General features: G+C 40.0%; 1 protein-coding gene and 1 non-coding gene across 2 annotated transcripts; both read left to right on the top strand.

Moving 5' to 3' along the window:
* Window positions 1-16: 16 nt before the first annotated feature.
* On the top strand, window positions 17-17,169 carry LOC119737670 (glutamate receptor 1-like). Its single transcript, XM_038212169.1, has 10 exons — window positions 17-313; window positions 7,629-7,817; window positions 8,607-8,855; window positions 9,435-9,616; window positions 10,220-10,273; window positions 10,999-11,283; window positions 12,305-12,412; window positions 12,648-12,782; window positions 13,176-13,424; window positions 14,269-17,169. Exons 1-10 carry the CDS (start codon window positions 235-237, stop codon window positions 15,457-15,459), a joined length of 2,721 nt encoding a protein of 906 aa, XP_038068097.1. The 5' UTR covers window positions 17-234; the 3' UTR covers window positions 15,460-17,169.
* Trnat-ugu lies at window positions 12,515-12,587 on the top strand. Its single transcript has one exon. It is a non-coding gene; the product is annotated as a tRNA-Thr (tRNA).
* Window positions 17,170-19,433: the final 2,264 nt, after the last annotated feature.

Raw genomic sequence — 19,433 nt, 5'->3', positions numbered from 1 at the left:
TCAAGCGACCAGTGAGGTTTGCAGATATCAAGCCGCCGACGACATACAGAACGGTTATTTTCCTGCTCCGACTGTGACATTTTGGCAGGGAGGTTTTTAGCACCAAGGGATTGGCCGCCATTGCTCGCGTTTTTCACCGAGTTTCATCGAGTTTTTAGGAGTGATCTCGGCGAGGAATCTTGACTGGTTGTCGGGGCAAAGTTTCTATAATTCGAGGAGGAGATTGTGACAAGCATGGCGGTGATTTGGGGACTAGCGGCCCTATTCATCATGTCGTTCATCGGCAGCACGACATCACAAAGTTATAAGATAGGTAAGTCTGCTAACCGCAATCCGTGTAAATTGAGGCTGGCATGGTGCGCTCAGAGAAATAATGACGCACAACTAATAACGACGAGTTTTAAGAATTTGTCACTGGACAATTCAAACAGTGTGCTTGTTGCAAAGGAAGTTTAAACATTTTCTATTTTCAGTTTTAGATCATCGTTGTTTTATAGTTCTACAAACTCTACATCCGATGATGATCGGTGTGCTAAACTGTGACGGGTGATAATAATCATGTTCATGGATGATGATGAGGATGATAATGAGGATGATAAACAAACTGTAAATATTGTCTCCGTTGTTGTAAACACTATTGAGGAGGATGGTGACTGATATGGTTGTGATCTGGTGGTGATATTTGACGAGTTAATGGAAAACATGGTGGATATTATTTCAATCTGAGTATCTGACACTAAAGATGGCAGTGACGGCATCTTTATAGATTAACTTTATGTCGTGGTCATTGCATCTTCAGTGACATGACCACGACACATTGTCAAACCAATCAAACCTGTTCTTATTCATCTTTGCGTACGGAATTTTATAATGTCCAAATGTAATGTTATGTTTCTCTTTTAAACATAAAGGGATTTGCCCTACAGGAATATCCGCGTGAGGTTTTTTTATCAGGTCATCATGATTTCTTTTTTTTTATCAAGCTATTAGTTTCGATATCCACAGTTATTTTAAGAGCCTAGTTTACAAGCATGTTTTGTTTTAAATATCAAAATGAAAGCGGTAAACCAGAGCCATCAATACGCTTATAATAGCATCAATAGGGAAATTGACACAATAGTAATACATAGGACTAAATTGTATAAAACATCGCAAGTACGCACCAGTTTTGGCGTATTGTTATTTGGCCTGGCCTCATTCAAACGATCATTGTGATTGGTTGAAAACTGCGAGTGGAAGGGGCTTGGGTAGATGTCAGCCTATTGACGATGGCGACTCATTGCGCGGTGACTCACGCTTCAGGAACGCATTTTGTACACAGTATTACTAGATAAATAGGAAAAAAAGTGGAATGTGTGGTTATTGGAGCTTGTGTGAGGAATTTATGATTCAATTCTAGATTTCATATTTTCTAGATTTCATTCATCAAAGACTTCGGAGTATTTCAATTATTTTTGCCCGAATCTCGAAATAATTGGTGTGTGAATGTGAAATGATTGCTCATCAATGGGTATTTCTGAGTCGTTTGGTCAAGAAAATCATTTGTCTCGCCTGACATTTGTTCAGGAAAGAGACTATGCAATCACTATGTCTGTACATCTGTAGTATGTTCATGTATGTGTGTGATATTTTGGTTAAAGTTTCATAAAATTGATCTCTTTTCAAACGTTGAAGTCCAATTGGAACCAAACTTGGGTCATAGATGCAACATGGCAACCTTCATATGATAATGATGTCAAAGGTCACACACCAAGGTCTAAGGTCATCTGAGGTCAAGTTGTAAAATAGGCTGAAAATGTAAAATTGGTCTCATTTGAAAAGTTGAAGTCCAATTGGAACCAAACTTGGGTCATAGCTGCAACATGGGATTATGGGAACCTTCATACTGATTAGTCACTCTTTGCAGATAATCACGAAAGCAGGCGAAACGCATGGTTTGAGAACCATCTTGCTTATCAAATTATCGGTAATTTTTGCCCGACTCTTCAAAATAATGGGTGTTTGAATATTGATTGATATCTGTCATCAAAATGAATACCTTTGAAGTAGTTTGGGGAAAAAAATATCTTTTTAAATGTATAAGGCGAACCCTTTGTAATTTGTTCGAATTTGGCCCCCAAAATGAAACTGTTTGAAATTGCTGAGCAGATGCCTGCAGCGCCCTCATTCTCACTGGATTTATGGACGCATGTGCCTCTCATTCCACCTTTTGGGTGAAAAGTGGTCAAAAGTATATTTTATTCTTCTCAATGAATCAGTAATTGTTGCCCAAATCTTCAAAAGTAATTGGTGTTTAAATACCTATGGTGCTCAACTGTCATCGAAAAGTATATCTGAGTCGTTTAAAGAAAAGTCAATTTTGTTGCGAATTTAAATATAAATGTGAGGTTAACCCCTGGCATTTTTGTTTTCGATTTTTGCCAAATAATAGGTACTCAGAGGACATTTGAACACATCCCGACTGAATTTCTGGACTCATGTGCTTCTCAACCGAAAATTGTGTCGAAAATTTGGGGGAAATCGGTTCAGAATGATATTATTTTCTCAATCAGTCAATTTGTCCAAATCTTCAAATTTGGTGTGTATATTTCACGCTTAATACGTTGCACGATCCGTCTCCAATTTCGAACACTTTGTGCTGCCTATGACGACCAATCACTCAATAATATTTTACTTCAATTTATTACACATTCCTTGAGATATCGTCTGGACAACGAGAGTGTTGTTTTTGTTCCATGTAAGTTGACTCGAATTCGGCTTGTATTGATCGCGCTTAACACGCTACATTGTTTCGGTTATAATAAATTTATTAATTTATTGATTCCCCTCCAATTTCATCAGATTTGTGTTATCTATCTAGTTTAATCAATATACGCAATTTCAATTTAATGCAACGGATATTTCTACAGCTATTTTTTGGAAACCGAGTGTGTTGTTTTCGTGTCATGAACGTTTACTCAACATGTTCAGTTATATTTCGCGCTTAACAAGCTACATTGTTTCGTTTATAATAATTTTTATTAATTTAATGATTTATTCCCAAATTCATCCGATTTGTGTTATCTTTCTAATTTAATCAATGTACGAAATTTAAATTCAATGCAGCGAATACTGCTTAAGTTATCATCTGGAAACCGAATATGTTGCTTTCGTGTCATGAAGGTTGACTCAAATTCACCTTGTATTTTTCGCGCTTAACACGCTACATTATGTCGGTTATAATTATTGTATTAATTTATGATTCTTTTCTGAATTCAATAGATTTGTGTTATCCATCTAGTTTAATCAATAAACGCAATTTCAATTTAATGCAACGGATCTGTCTTGAGCTATCTTCAGGAAACCGAGTGTGTTGTTTTTGTGTCATGAAATAAGTTGACTCAAAATTGCCAGTTATTTGTGGCGCTTAACACATTACATTTTCGGGGTATATCAATTTTATTTTTCGACGATTCCTCTCCAAATTTAGAAGTGTTGTTTTATCTATTTCGACCAATCAGGAGAAACAATTTCGCTCCAATACAACAAAATAATGTTTCTTGAGTTATTGTCTCCTCAAAGAGGGTATTTTTATGTTTTAAGAAAATTGACTTAAATTCACCTGCATTTTTCGCGTTTAACACACTAAATTGCCTTTGGTTATGTTATTTTCATAAGCCAACACTTTCTCCTCATATTCAACAGATTTTTGTAATCTATCACATTTTAATTAATGTACCAAATTTCGATTCAATGCAACAGATACGTCTTAAGCTATCTTCTGGAAACCGAGTGTGTTGTTGTGTGTCATGAAAGTTGACTCGAATTCGCCTTGTATTTTTCGCGCTTTGCACGCTTAATTGTTCGGGTTATATTATTTTTATTGTTTGACGATTCTTCTCCATTTTCGAACACGTTGTGTTACATATGATGACCAATCATTCAACAAAATTTAACTTCAATACATTGAATATTCCTTGAGATATCGTCTCCACAACGAGTGTGTCATTTTTGTTCCAAGAAAGTTGACTTGAATTCGGCTTGTATTGATCGCGCTTAACACGCTACATTGTTTCGGTTATAGTAAATTTATTAATAATCGATTCCCTTTCAGTTTCAACAGATTTGTGTTATCTATGTACTTTAATCAGTATACGAAATTTCAATTCAATGCAAGAGATACTTCTTGAGTTATTTTCTGGAAGCCCAGTGTGTTGCTTTCTTGTCATGGAAGTTGAGTGAAATTCGCCTTGTATTTTTCACGCTTAACACGCTAAATTGTTCGGGTTATATCATTTTTACTCTTTGACGATTCGTCTCCAATTTCAAACAGTTTGTGTAGCCTATGACGACCAATCACTCAACAACATTTTAACTTCAATACATTTCATATTTCTTGAGATATCGTCTCCACAAGGAGTGTGTCGTATTTTGTTCCATAAAACTTGACTTGAATTCGGCTTGTATTGATCGCGCTTAACACGCTACATTGTTTCGGTTGAATGTATTGATTAATTACAGTGTTTATATGTATGTCACGTGGTGGCTTGAATAATTATATCCAAAATTACTTAATAAATTTGAAAAGTACACCTCCGTTTTGTCCACTGCTCGCACGGTTGCAAAGCCCCACCTGCACAAGTTGATGTTTGGTGTACTTTTTACAAAGATTAAACACAACTTGCTAAGTGTTCCAGATTCAAATTATTACAAGAACTATTTACCCATTAACGTTTCCCCCAATATTTCCCAAAACAATATCCGCGTAACTTGACTGTTGAGCGCCCTCTACGGTACACAGGTGTATTACCATGAATTTCCAAAATTTGGTGAAAATGTTAATGTAAACGCCAGTTACCACGAACAACCTTGGCAAAATAGCACATGCCCGCCAACGTTTTTTTTTTTTAATAGCGCAATTACTTCCGAGCCTTTATATTTTAAATCCAACTAAGATATGCAGGCAGAGCGCAATAGCCTAGTGGTAGGCAAACTGGCGCTCAACCGAGAGGTAACGGGTTCGAGACCCGCTGAGTACCCTGCAGCGCATTTTATTTATGTTTACTTGATAATTATTTCTATTAAAAAGGGTAAAATGCGATTTTATTTTAATTATTTTTTTTTTTTTTTAATATAATACCCTCGTCTAGCAATACGGTACTCAGACCCGCCGTTATTGGTCGCCCCTAGAGGTACACACCTATTGATGGTACACACCTATTGACTATTGATGGTCGCCTCTAGCGGTATGTACCACTGGGGGCGACTATTGATGGTCGCCTCCAGCGGTACGTTACTCTAGGGCCGCCCCTAGTGGTATGTACCGCTGGGGGCGCCCCTAGCGGTATGTACCTCTGGGGGCGACTATTGATGGTCGCCTCTAGCGGTATGTACCTCTGGGGGCGACTATTAATGGTCGCCTCTAGCGGTATTTACCTCTGGGGGCGACTATTAATGGTCGCCTCTAGCAGTATGTACCTCTGGGGGCGACTATTGATGGTCGCCTCTAGCGGTACGTACTTCTGGGGGCGACTATTAATGGTCGCCTCTAGCGGTATTTACCTCTGGGGGCGACTATTGATGGTCGCCTCTAGCGGTATGTACCTCTTGGGGCGACTATTGATGGTCGCCTCTAGCGGTACGTTACACTAGGGGCGATTAATGGTCGCCCCTAGAGGTACGAACCCTAGAGGTAATAATGCAAGGCTGACCCAGTACCATCTTGTACTTTGGATGAAAATCAACTTTCGTGCCATTTTTAATAAAAATGTAAGGCTAACCCCTTGCTACATGAACTTTTGATGAAAATTGACTTTCGTGCCATTTTTGATAAAAATGCAATGCTAACCCCTTACCATATTGAATCTTGGACGAAAATTTACTTTCGTGCCATTTTCTGTACAAAAAAAAAGACAAGGCTAACCCCTCACCACATGAACTTTCGATGAAAATTGACGTTCGTGCCACTTTTGACAAAAATGCAATGGTTAGACCTTACCATAGTGAATTTTGGATGATAAATTTTTAACCTTTTTTGATGGAAAAACTTAAAAAGTAAAAATAAATAAAATGCGCTGTTGGGTACTCAGCGGGTGTCGAACCCGTTACCTCTCAGTTGAGCGCTAGGTTGCCTACCACAAGGCTATTGCGCACTGCCCACATAAGACAGTTTGATTTAAAATATAAAGGCTCGGAAGTAATTGCGCAATTAAAAAAAAAAGTTTGGCGCGCATATGCGCTATTTTGCCAAGGTTGTTCGTGGCAACTGGCGTTTGAATTAAAAAAAGTACGTCTGCGCGCATGCGCTCATAATTATAATCAGAGTGATCTTGATGGCTAAGTCAGGGCACATGGCAACTAAAAAAATAGTGTTCTTGTTAAACACTCTGATTCAAAAGAACCCTGACGGGAAACAAAATATAAGGAGGGATATAATATAGGGAAACAAAATATAAGTACAAAAGCAGTGTAATGGTCGATTTTTTCAAAAAATATCGTTTTAGGATGTTAAATAAAAAGTCACGCAGAGAACAACTTTCAAAAAAATTCATAGGGATTACGCGATAGACGAATATAAAGACGATATTGCTCGTAGAATGGAGTGCGACTTTTTGCCATCTAGGTTGCTTTCATTCGGATTTTATTTTTTACTTTTAAAACACTTAATTGTTTCGATCTCAAGTGCTTTCCTGCTGGACAAATCCCCATGATTGAAAATATACTCCTGAATGTGATACATTATGAAGAGTTATGGACGGACTTTCGATTCAATTCAATAGGTAAATCGCTATTTATCACCCGAACCATAGAGTATTTTGGACGGTTAAAACACTTAGTTGGTACGGTCATATTATTTTTGTTGGTTGAAGAGTTCTCTTGAAATTAAACTGGCGATCGTGACACATTATGAACAATAATTACTCAACGAAATAATGTGTTAATTCATTCAGTATTTCTTGAGATATTGCCCGAACCATGAGTGTATTCTTTTTACTCGAAGTCATGACATCCGTGTTGATCTATAACGGTAGCCCCTAGAAGCTGTACCTCTAGCAAGGCTGACCTCTTGCATTTTTTCCCCGATTTTGCATGAATGTCATACAGTCACGCAGAACTCCTTAGAAAAACAAAGGGGCGCCATCTGCCATGTTTTTACCCCCTGCATTTCAAGCCAGACGGGGGATATTGCGATCGTGTATTCCTTCAGTGTGTCTTTGGATGTGTGCTTTACTTCACTGTAAAGTTCAGTCATCAATCTCAACCAAACTGGAAAGGTGGTCTGTGGAGAGAAGGCCGACATCAAAAAAACCCTTTCCAATATGGATATTTACGAGGGCTCTGTAGAGAAACGTGTACTAAAGACTCTAAATGGGGAGTTTGGGTTGAACGGAGAGTTTCAGTGAGATGTTAGTCCGGTGTCACAGTCGCACTGAAACTTTCCATTCAACTGAGAACTGGTACCTGCTGGGTGGACAATCAAGGCCGTCACTGAAAATTGCCCTGACTAACTGCCTGTACATGTATACAAACTGGCAGGATGCCAGGGGGATTGCGCAAGTTTTACTTGCAGTAACTTAGTCCCTGTATAATATTACACACTCTGGGAACAGCTATACAAGGCCTTCCTTGACTTCTTTTTTCTTTTTCAGGTGCGATGTACGGAGCAAATACAAACATGGACAACCATTATAAGGAGCTGTTTGTTGATGCAACGACTTACATCAACCGAGATCCTGAATTTATGAACGGGAACAGGGAAACCCTAAATGTCTACAACTATAGACCCATCGCTGGGACCAACTGGTCACTGCCCAACGCACCACAGGCACTGAGAGCAGGTAGGCCCGTGATGAAAATGTTTGCGTGCTGAGATTGCCCTCTTTCCTGGTGTTGTCATCTGTCTATCATACCAGCTGGGTGGGGTCATAGACATTATACTAATGTAGCACTTTGACCTCAATTTGCATGTCGACCCCACAAGTGGGCGTGGTTGCTGACCGGTTCGATTCTGATAAAGCAACCACAATCATTAACCAACATATTGGAGATAAACCGTCACCGACACCACGCCCAAGTCCTCCTCAGTGTTGCTTCGTGAAAACCGTGACAATGTTTGTTTCACGAATTAACACTCAAGTGTGCGCGCGCACACCGGACACTGGCGGGAACTATTTTCGTTTTCACACTGTTACAGAAATACTATTTGGATTAAAGGTTAAAACGCTTGACAGTTTGTAATTAATACTTATTCTTGTACGATAACAGAAACTTTTAGTAAATAGCCTTCAGACTGATGAAAGAAAGATGTTACTTCGTAAAAACAAAAATGACCGATTCAGCGCACAGTGTACGTGATCAGTGTCACTTCGTGAAAACGAAAATCGGAGGGTTCTGTAAAATACGCGCGCGTAGCGAGCGCTAAAGTCCACTTGGGTGGTACTTCGTGGTGTCACTGATGACGACGTCTGCGATGACAATCAACTTAAGAAAGCTGGATTAAGTTTTTTAAGATTTCTAGATTCCTGCATGCTCTTAGACTAGGCCACACTGAGTATCTCTCTGTGAACGGAGAAAAGTCAGTAAACTCAGTATTAAACAATATAAATGGTCTTCGCTTTGTTCGCCAGCTTGTACTTTCGCCAGTTCGGTGGACATGCATGGACTGATCGTTCCCTCCGATGTCTGCCCGGGCTGTAGCGGGCATACCGGCAGGATCGTGGGTAATGCCTTCGCCCCAGTCATCGCTCTAGATCAGGCCTCGGGATCTAAAGCTTACAAGATGTTGCCTACAGACAGCGACTTGTTGGAGTTGTGGGTTAGTGTCATCAATCACTACAAGTGGCAAGACTTCATCTTCATCCATGATGGAGATTCAGGTAAGTGTGCTGAGAAAAAAAAACCTAGCTGAACCCCTCCCCCCCGGCTGGCCCCGCCCCTATTCTCGGGGATGTTCGTAGAATCTCATGAGAGTCAAACTCTCTGCTGAGCTTGCTCAGAATGAACAACGATGACATCATCAATGACCTGGTCCTCAGCCAGTGATAGAGAAAAAAAATGAACCAAAAGAAAAGAAAAGAAAAGAACTGGTTAATACAAACAAATAACAATCTTTCCCAAATCGGGCAAAATGAAGAGTTTCAAATTTGTAAAAGTGATCCAATTAATGATCTGGCTTATAAACCTAATTTTAGTTTAATACGATTTTTTGGGCACAAAATGGGGACATTTAAAAAACAAACAAACAAACAAACACCCAACAAACAAACAAACAACCCTACGGTAACGTCCTGATACATGTAGTTCTCAAAACCGACAAACGGTGGTGAAGATCGTGCCGTCTAAGTGATTTTGGGAAAATGTCACCATTTTGTTCGGCAATCGTGTGTGGTTTAAGAACCCGTTCCGTTTTGGGATTACCATTTGTTGAATTGTTTTTTTTTGCCATTTACATTTAGCTTACTCAATGGCCTGGATTCTGCTGGAGATGGAGAATCAGAACAAGTGGCACGTGGTTCCGTACCAGATCTACGATGAGGCAGATTATGCTGAGATGGCCAAGGACCTGAAGAAACGCAGAACTCAAAACTACCTGCTGTTTTTACACGAGGAGGAACGACTGCCTGGATTCGTTAATTGGGTAGGTTCATTAGATGGGTAATTCGGAATTGGGAAGGTTCATTAGATGGGTAATTCAGAATTGGGTAGATTCATTGCATGGGTAATTCGGAATTGGGTTCGTTCATTAGATGGGCATTTCGGAATTGGGTAGCTTCATTTTATGGGGAATATGAATTGGGCATTAGTTCTTCAAATTGGTGGTAATGAATTGGGATTTAGGAAGGTTATAAAAATGGGTGATTATGACTTGGGAAGATTCTTTAAATGGGTGATTATGAATTGGGCAGGTTCATTAAATCGGTAATTTGGGAATGAGTAGATATATTAAATAGGTGATTAGGAATTGGGTAGCACCAAAATCACCAAAGTTAATAATGACTGGAAAGCCAATTTCGTAAACAACGTTTAGATGAAAAAAAATACTTAATTGTTCAATCCGTTCAAAGCATATCATCATTTCAACAATCCGTAAAACTCATCCGTCCAAAAATGCGATTACAAGAATCGTCGTCACAATTGTTCTTCAAACATTACTAGCGATAAAACCTTTGGGGGATTTGGTTCCACTTCTTCTGAATCACCCTGCATTACAAATAATCATTATGACAATTTACTCCCGTAGATGTTGGACAGTGGCATGTTTGGTGACAAGTACCACTGGATCTTCGGAAACCTGGTAAGTTTTCACCGAGTCAGGAAAAAAAAGTGAGCCATTTTGAAAACAAGTTCTCACATTGGTAGCTTTTCATGGTGTATATTTGCAGCATGCTTCAAGGAGACAAGGAGGTCATACATTTTTTTTTCATACAAAAAGTTTGTAAAACAATATTCACACCTTTGCAGATGGAACAACGCCTTGCATACAGCTATGCTTGTCAAATTTTCAATATGCTAAAGATTTCGTGAGTTAAGACAAGCGAAACCCAAATGTCGGGACTATTGTTTTAGTGAAGTTCTGCATGTAGCACTTTCAACATCTAGAATATGAAAGCCCAATTCATAAGCTTTCTTGTAGTAAAAGAATCACTCAAATCACTCATGTCCTTTTCAAGTTACGGATTTTAAACACACCACTCTTTTAAAGTTCTCTTCATGGATCACAAAAAAAAGGTGTGCGTTCTTTCATTTCGTTTTGCTGAAAGAACCTTCTGGAGATCCGTGGACAGAACTTTAAAACGGTGTTCGTGTTTAAAATTCCGTAACTTGAAAATTACATGAGTGATTTGAATGATTCTTGTACTAAAAGAAAGCTTATGAATTGGGCTTTCATATCCTAGATTTTGAAAGTGCTACATGCAGAACTTCACTGAAACAATGGTCCCGACATTTGGATTTCGTGTATTTTCACTCACCCTGTAGAGGTTGAAAACACTTTTTCTTCGTTTTCCGTGCCGGCTTTAGGAGCCGCCAATCAGCCGTCAATTTCTTGACGACAAGCTCCGTATCCACACGTCTTTCTTGACTCGCTTCAAGATGAAAATCGTGGAAGGGGTGGAGTCCAAGGTCCTGACCAGGAACCCGATTCCCACCAGGAACTGGCCTTTCAGAGAGAGGACGGCCTACGACTCCATGTTGTTCTTCGCCAAGGCCATGACGGTGTATAGAGAGGAGAACGGGAGGTATCCTGAAGCTGTGCCTAAGTGTGGGGACGATCTCAGCAGTCAGTTGGGAACTGTCATGCAAAAGGTTGGTGTTAAATCGACACGACTGTTGTCATCAAAACGATCAAGTCACCCTTAAAATAAGTCCTTAAGGTATCCTATGGCCATAGGATATCTGAAGGGATCCTATAGCATGTTCGTCATCTACGGGCTCTATATTTCCTGTTATTTTAAAGTCCTTTCTTATCACACACTCACAAAATACCTTAGGACCACCTATAGGACCCTATAGGATGTGACGAAAAACCTATAGGATTTGACTAAAAACCTATAGGAAACTGTATAGGTGTGATCATTGTGATGAAAAACCTATAGGAAACCCGTAGGATCCTGTAGGATGTGACGACAAACCTATAGGATTTGACTAGAAACCTACAGGAAACCTGTAGGATGTGATAAAAAAAAACCTATAGGATACCTGTAGGATCATGTAGGATGTGACAACAAACCTGTAGGAAACCCATAGAATGTGATCATTGTGATGAAAAACACCTGTAGGATCCTGTAGGATGTGACGACAAACCTATAGGATTTGACTAGAAACCTACAGGAAACCTGTAGGATGTGATAAAAAAAAACCTATATGATACCTGTAGGATCATGTAGGATGTGACAACAAACCTGTAGGAAACCCATAGAATGTGATCATTGTGATGAAAAACACCTGTAGGATACCTGTAGGATCCTGTATCCAGATGTGACGAAAAAGCTATAGGAAACGTATAGGATGTGAACATTGTGATGAAATCTTATAGGATACCTGTAGGATCCTGTAGGATGTGACGACAAACCTATAGGAACCATGTGGTATCCTATAGCATGTGACGAAAGGCCTATAGGAAACTTTTAGAATCTTTTTCTTACAGGATTCCTGAAAGTTTGGAACCATGTACCGTCTGTCAATGGTTATAACAATAAATGGAGACTAAAAAACCCTAGATGTATTTGCTCCCTCAAAAAAGATAATGGCTCGATTAAAAAAAAACTGAATAAGACGACAAATTTTATTCTTACCATTTCATCAGGCTACTTATTTGTTTTTGTAGGTCAGCTACGAAGGATTGAGCGGGGAGGTTGCATTCAACTCAGACGGTGATCGCGTGAATTACACCATCAACATCTTCTTCGGCAAGGACAAACACAACATTCGTCAGGTTTGCAGCATTTCAATTGTTTCTAGCTCCGTGACTTTGGGCGTCATACCACACAGATTTCTGGTTTCTGACTAGCCCAATTAAGGGACACTTGCAAAATAGGGCTGGATAGCTCAGTCGGTAGAGCATTGATCCTGTATTCCAATGGACGCTGGTTCAAAACCCGCTGCAGCCGGTTTGGCTATAGTATGGCTACCTTTTCCGTTGACTCGTGTTTCACGCTTCTCTATTGCAGGCGGGAGTCTGGACTCAGAACATCGACCATTACGAACGGAAGTACGGCGAGAAATGGCCGAAAAACACCGGTCGTCTTCATATGACTCCGTTCAGGCAGTCCGACCCATCATACATCAAGATACTCTCCATCGAGGTCAGGGAGGTCATGAATATGTATCATATCGTGAATATTCATATTCATCTGACTACCGCGTGATCTATAATACTGTCCTGATACGTTTGTTTGAACAGTGACAGAACTGATGATTTAAGTGATGAACCCGACTTATCAGTAGTCAAGAGTCCAAAAAGAACTGAGAATCAAACACAAACAAACAAATACACAAACAAACAAAACCACAAATGGCTGGTAACTCAGCCATTCAGTCTGTCAGTCAGATAGTGACTCAGTCAGAGGACATACGGCTAGTCCCTTTGGTCCAGCATAAAACACACGTCGTATCTGATAAACCAAAAATAGAGAGAGAGAGAGATTTTGAAGCAAACATTCGAATACGTGTACAATCATTTCAAATTCTTTTTGCAGGAGCCGCCATTGCTGATGTTAAGGGACCACGACTACACCCGGGCGCGTCGCCAGAGCTCGGATGAGCTCGGGCTGGACCGCTACTATGGCATCATCCCGGAGCTACTGGTATACATCCAGTACATCTTCGAGCACGACATGGGCATGGAATTCAAGTACAAGATCGAGCTGATTGCGGAAGGGTATTATGGGAAGAGAAACCCTAATACCGGAGACTGGGATGGGATGGTCAAGGAGCTTCAAGACTCGGTAAGCGGAGACGGTTTCCTGTTCATGTAGTAATATCTGTCGTCCGTAGAGCCAGGTCCCATTAGATAATGGTATCGAACGGTCCAATTGCCGAAGCTGTGTTGCTTGTCGTAATATGTGCCAATTGCTCTGTGTATTAAATGCATAACCCAAGTTCAGTCAAATTCTCCTCCTAAAAAACAAGCTCGAAATGATATTGGAAGCTACGGGACAACGCATTTGTGTTCATGCATGTGTGACGTAATTGTGCCATGTAATTTCTGGAAGGAGTAGTGTTTTCAGGACAAACTTCATGCTTTTGACCCTATAGTATAAGTGACGCCTTTTCCATGACTGCATAAATTGGTGGGCGGTCAGTGGAGACCCATAAAAGTGAGCAAGCTACTCAATTGGTCGTGATTGCCAATAGAAAGAAGAGATTTTCCATTTGTTGAACGTCACAATGCAGACTTAGTAACCTCGATAATGCAACTCTGTCCTCCCTCACTGGAGACCCATTAAAGTGACACGGGGCCTCCGGCAGGAGTTGGCCAAGTTGATGTACAGTGCACAGGTGTGCATTCCAACGTTTGCTACAAACGAACTAACGGAGAGACAGGCTGACTTGTTGAGCTGCTCAACCGCAGCTAAAAAGGAAGACAACTTGGGCCTATTTTTACCTTTTCATATTTCCATTCAGACTAAGACATATGATCAGCAGTGTCCTTTTTAGTTGCATTAAAATAGCACATCCATTTCGTGTCATTTAGTTTCAATATGTGACACATAGGCCCCAATGGCACTGAGAAAGTGACTTAGAAGTTAAGTGACTCAGGCGGAATATTTTGGTTTCTTCCTTGTCCAGGATGCTGATCTTGCAGCCGGTGCCTTCACTGTGACCCAAGCCCGTGAAGAAGTCATTGATTTCACCAAGGATTTCTACAAGGGAAACATCAAGACCCTGATCAAGCATCCTAACTGGGTTCGAGATTTCCCCTTCAACTTCGCCTTCGCCCACGACTGGGACACCTGGTTGGTCAACCTGTTCGCCTTTGGGATCACCATCCTGGTTTTCTGGGCCTTGATGCGTTTCCACCCTCTGGAGTACCGCAAACAGTCGGAAATCGGCCAGGCCACTCGCGAGCAATCCACGGAGTTCACGCTCCGTAACGTGGCCTGGATGCTGACCGGGGTCGTCTTCCTTCGTGGGCACAAGCTCTCCCCAGCATCCATCGCTGGAAGGATCCTCCTGGCAGCCTGGTTCTTCTTCTCCTTAGTCATGGTCTTCACCTACATGCTGAACCTGACTGATTTCATCGCTATCGACAAGGACATCCTGACCATTAACGATCCTGTCGATCTCCTGAACGAGCCTCTGTTGAAGATTGGGATGGTGCGCCATGGTCCTACCCACGACTACTACTCGATGTCATCCAAGGCAAGCGACCAGCAACTCATGTCCATCATGGGAGTCCTAGACCGCGACCCGTTTGTGGAGAGGATGCGTGATGGCGCTCTGAGAGTCCGTAATGATAATGGCCACTATGCCCTGGTTAGTGAGGAGCTCTTGTTGACTTACTACACCCAGAGTGGACCTTGGTGTGACCTCTACATCGTGGGGGATCCGGTCAAGAAGATGAAGTACGCCTTCGCCACCCCGTCTGGCTCCCCCCTGCGAGACCAGATCACCTACGCCATCAACAAGCTCAAACAGAACGGAACCATCAAGGAACTTGTGGAGAAGAAGTGGTTCGGGGATCAGAAATGCGAAGAGGAGAGTCTCTGGGAGTCCGAGAGCGTCCTGTCCATCAATGCCAACGATCTGGAAGGCATCTATTACGTCTTGGCTATTGGCTTGGTTCTGAGTGCCATCATCTTCTTCATAGATGTCTTGTGCTACTGGGTGTTTGGAAGCTGCTCCTCCGCGGGGGATCCTCGTCCCAGTAACCCCCGGGGGGATGGATTCACCATGACCCTCAACCCACGTGATAAGCCGAGAGATGAGCGCGACTATGGCAAACCACCTGAGGAAAAGTCCCCTAACTTGTGGATTTAGAATCTCAATAACAGGGACAGTGAGTGTGACCCTTGGTTTTATTAGAGTCAGTAATAAAGGGGAAGAGGACTCGGCTTTTCAGTTCTGTAGTGATTTATTCTCACTGAAAGATGGAAATAAGGGAAAGAGAACCCGATTAGACAATGTGTTCCCTCGGCTCCGGTTAGCATTGGAATGTCTTTTAAAAATATTTACAAAATTACAGTCGCTAATAGGAATGTTAACACTAAACCAAATAATAAATACAAGTAATGATCAAAACGTTCAATGATCGAAACATTCAACATAAGCAGCAACTCAGATAATCATTTCAAAGTTTCTCATAATATCATTCAATAACGTAAATCACATTGGTGTCATTCATGCTGTGTAAAAAATGACAACAAAAGAGGAAATAAATTGTTGGAAACGGGGTTGTTTCAGTAAGCGTTGTATACGTTATATTTTGTATATATTTGGAATTAATACTCTTTTTGATTAGTACTAGTCTTTTTTTGGTTGGCATAGTTATTTTAATCGATTGATTTCGTATTACCTACCTGTATATATTGGTTTTCGGTTGTATATTCAAATGTACTAGTGTTTTATGCTCTTATTCCTATTTGCGTTTAAATTAAGTTGATGAACAAGCTCAAATGTATTCGCAGTAATCGGCAAATGCTTTTAAATCACCAGCAAGCATACTATAGAGAGAAAACGAACCGCGACAGTAGAATAAAAAATATTACTCGGAGTTATGTAAATTTTTTACAAAACCAAAATATGAGGGCTTATTAGTATTTTGTGTTTCTGCTTTTTTTTTTTTTTTAATTAAATATAAATTGAAGATGGCACTATTTGATGTTTTTAAAACAAAAGACTTGGTACAAATGTATTTGACTTTATTTACATGTACACGTACATCGTTCTTGTAATGTTTAAAACAAACCATTTGATTATACATGTAATTGTTCTTTTTGTTTAACTTGATACAAAGAATGTAACCATAGGCTATGTGTAGTTTAAAACATCATACATGTACAGTCGATTATCGTTAATACGAGCTTGGCTACGAATATATTCCGGTTAAGACGAGCATATTTCGCAGTAGGCTCGACCTAAGGGTAGACATTCCTATGAGGAACAAATTGTTTAATACGAGCTTTGATAGTACGAGATTGCAGCAGGAATTAGGCCTACATTTAAAGTGTAATGCCAAAGCATGACGAAATGTCAAATTGGGTAGAACTTGGGAACAAAAATTGAATTCAAAATCAAATCGACAAGCCCAGTTAATTCGAATTTTTTTTTTGTCTCGCCTAAACTTTGTTTAGGAAAGAGACTATGCAATCACTATGTTTCTACGTACGTAGTATTTGTGTACATATGTATGTGGTATTTTGGTTAAAGTTTCGTAAAATTTGTCTCATTTCAGAAGTTGAAGTCCAATTGGAACCAAACTTGGGTCATAGATGCAACATGGCAACCTTCACACTGATTAGTTACGCTTTAAAGATAATCGCGAAAGCAGGCGAGACGCATTGTTCGCGAACCATCTTGTTCTGGTTTCGTAGTTAATTTTTGACTTAGATGAGCAAACCGATTTTTTTTCATGAATATGCTTTTAAGAAGATATTTGTATTTTTAACTAAACTGATCGATGTAAAAACTTTGACGACTATGTTTGTATTGAAATAAAATCGCCTCTAGTTGCAGCAAATCGTACCATTTCTTGAGTTGTTGCTTGCCGGACTGATTCTGTTGTTCAGATCAAGAAACTATAAAAAATGTTTTGATTGTTGATGCCCCAGTACATGTACTTCTTGCCGATCAGTCTAAATACAGTGGGGAAGCACACAAGTATCAGTATTAAGGGAACATCTGTATGTACCTGGCAGAATACATTTTCCAATACATATTTCCCCGATCGACAAAAAAGCTATTTGTTTTATTGGATTGGAATGTTGGCTGGATGTTAAGTATGACTGTCAACACAAGCCTGTAAAATATTGAGAGAAAATGTAGAGATTATCGGCGTCAATATATATTTTTTGTAAAACAGAAAAAAACTGCCAAAATGAAGTCACGGTCTCCAAAAATTCGGCCTTACTATTTAACAGAAACTATCACAACAATGTCACACGATAGCTCAAAAACAATTTATTTTATTCGACAGAAAGTTTTCTTAGAGGTTGAGCATGACTGGCAATACAAGCATGTTCACATGCACAGATTATCGGTGTCAATATATATATTTTTTGTAATACCGACAAAACTGCCAAAATGAAGTCACGGTGTCTAGACAATCTGCCTTACTATTACACTGAAAAACAATCACAGATGTCGCACGATAACTCAAAAACCATTCATTTTATTGGATTGACATTTTCCCTAGAGGTTCAGCATGACTGGCAACACAAGCATGCTAAATATTGAGAGAAAACACAGATTATCGGCGTCAATATAGTTTTTAGTAACACGGACAAAACCCATCCAAAGTGAAGTCACGGTCTACAGAAAATCGGCCTAACTGCTAAACAGAAAAACAATCACACCTATGTCACACGATAACTCAAAAAATATTCATTTTATTTGATTGACATTTTTTTCTAGAGGTTGGGCATGACTGGCAACACAAGGATCAAAAACACACAGATTATCGGCGACAATATCATATTTTGTAACACCGACAAAACTGCCAAAATGAAGTCACGTTGTCCAGAAAATCGGCCTTGGTGCCAACAGGCTTTTAGATTACTAGGAACATACCAGTTTGCCCTGGCTTGATTATACAGGGCGAGTAAAAAAAACACGCATCCCAAATGGCAGGACTAATTGTTGAATGAAGTTTTGCATGTAGCACTTTCAAGATCTAGGATAAGAAAGCCCAAACCAATGAGTTTTCTTTCAGTACAAGAATCATTCAAATCACTCGTGTACTTTTCAAGTAAACACAAACACCGTTTTATATGCTCTATCCACGGATCACAAAAAGGATGTGTTCTTTTAACGACAACAAAGGGATGTAGAGATGTATGTGAATTGGTTTCGTTTTGTTGACAGAACACTTACTTTTTTGTGATCCGTGGACAGAACTTTAAAACGGTACTTGTGTTCAACAAAAGTTGCGCCTTTGCCATTTTATATATTATTTCAAGTTGAAAACTTGCAAGGATCCTTGCCTATTTATTCACAGGGTAGGATTTCGGATAGGAAATGCATGCCTTTCAATAAATATTGTTCATCCCTGTTGTCTTTTAATTAATTAACATATTTCCCCAAGGTTTATTTTGGTTGAATTCTTTTGGGAGATAGCTTGAGTCCCATTTAACCACGGGCGTCGCTAGACAATTTTGAATGGGAATTTTTCATTTCTAATTCCTCCACAAATAAATGAATGGTTAATTATGTTGATGACATTAAAAAGGTTAAAAAAAATTCAGTGGGATAAGTTCAACTTCAAAAGTAAATCTTGCTCGTCTCAAAACTGCGTGTACGCTCAGTACATGTACAGTATTCGTATGCATACCTTGTTCAGGCCCATTTTCTGATCCCAGACTGGGGGGGGGGGGGGCGTCTTTAAATCCTTAAGTGAAACTTTTTTTTACGCGAGCGCAGAGCGCGAAGCTATGAAGGCCTAGGCGTGGGGTCCGGGGACCGCTTAAGGACATTCTAGATGCTCTGTGGTGCAATCCGAGGCAACTTCCTGGCCACTTTCCCTTACTCTTTGAATGAAATGTGCTCGTGTTTTATAGGAAGACGGGGGTGGGTCATCAAAGTTGATATATGACATCACAAACATCACATCAAAAGTGTAGCTTGACTCTCTTTCGAGATTTGCCCTCTTTAGCTTAATCCATGATTTTGAGTCGTCACTAAAAATCAGCTTAATTCGTAATACATGTACATAGCTGCCAACTTTTCAAAATCCCAATTAGTAATCAACCCGCGCGGTCATTTTCAACTGCTCGTTTTATCAAAAGCTTTACCAACAT

The sequence above is a fragment of the Patiria miniata genome, unplaced genomic scaffold, assembly GCF_015706575.1.
Source record: "Patiria miniata isolate m_02_andy unplaced genomic scaffold, ASM1570657v1 HiC_scaffold_10, whole genome shotgun sequence".
Classification (NCBI taxonomy): Eukaryota; Metazoa; Echinodermata; class Asteroidea; order Valvatida; family Asterinidae; genus Patiria; species Patiria miniata.
Note: the sequence above shows the minus strand (reverse complement) of the source record. Positions and strands in the feature narration are given on the sequence as shown.

Excerpts from the sequence above, each read along its gene's own strand:
- LOC119737670 (XM_038212169.1), top strand. The coding sequence starts at position 235 with ATGGCGGTGATTTGGGGACTAGCGGCCCTATTCATCATGTCGTTCATC. Across the intron at positions 314-7,628 it reads ATCACAAAGTTATAAGATAG|GTGCGATGTACGGAGCAAAT; the intron begins GTAAGTCTGCTA and ends TTTCTTTTTCAG. Across the intron at positions 11,284-12,304 it reads TGGGAACTGTCATGCAAAAG|GTCAGCTACGAAGGATTGAG; the intron begins GTTGGTGTTAAA and ends TTGTTTTTGTAG.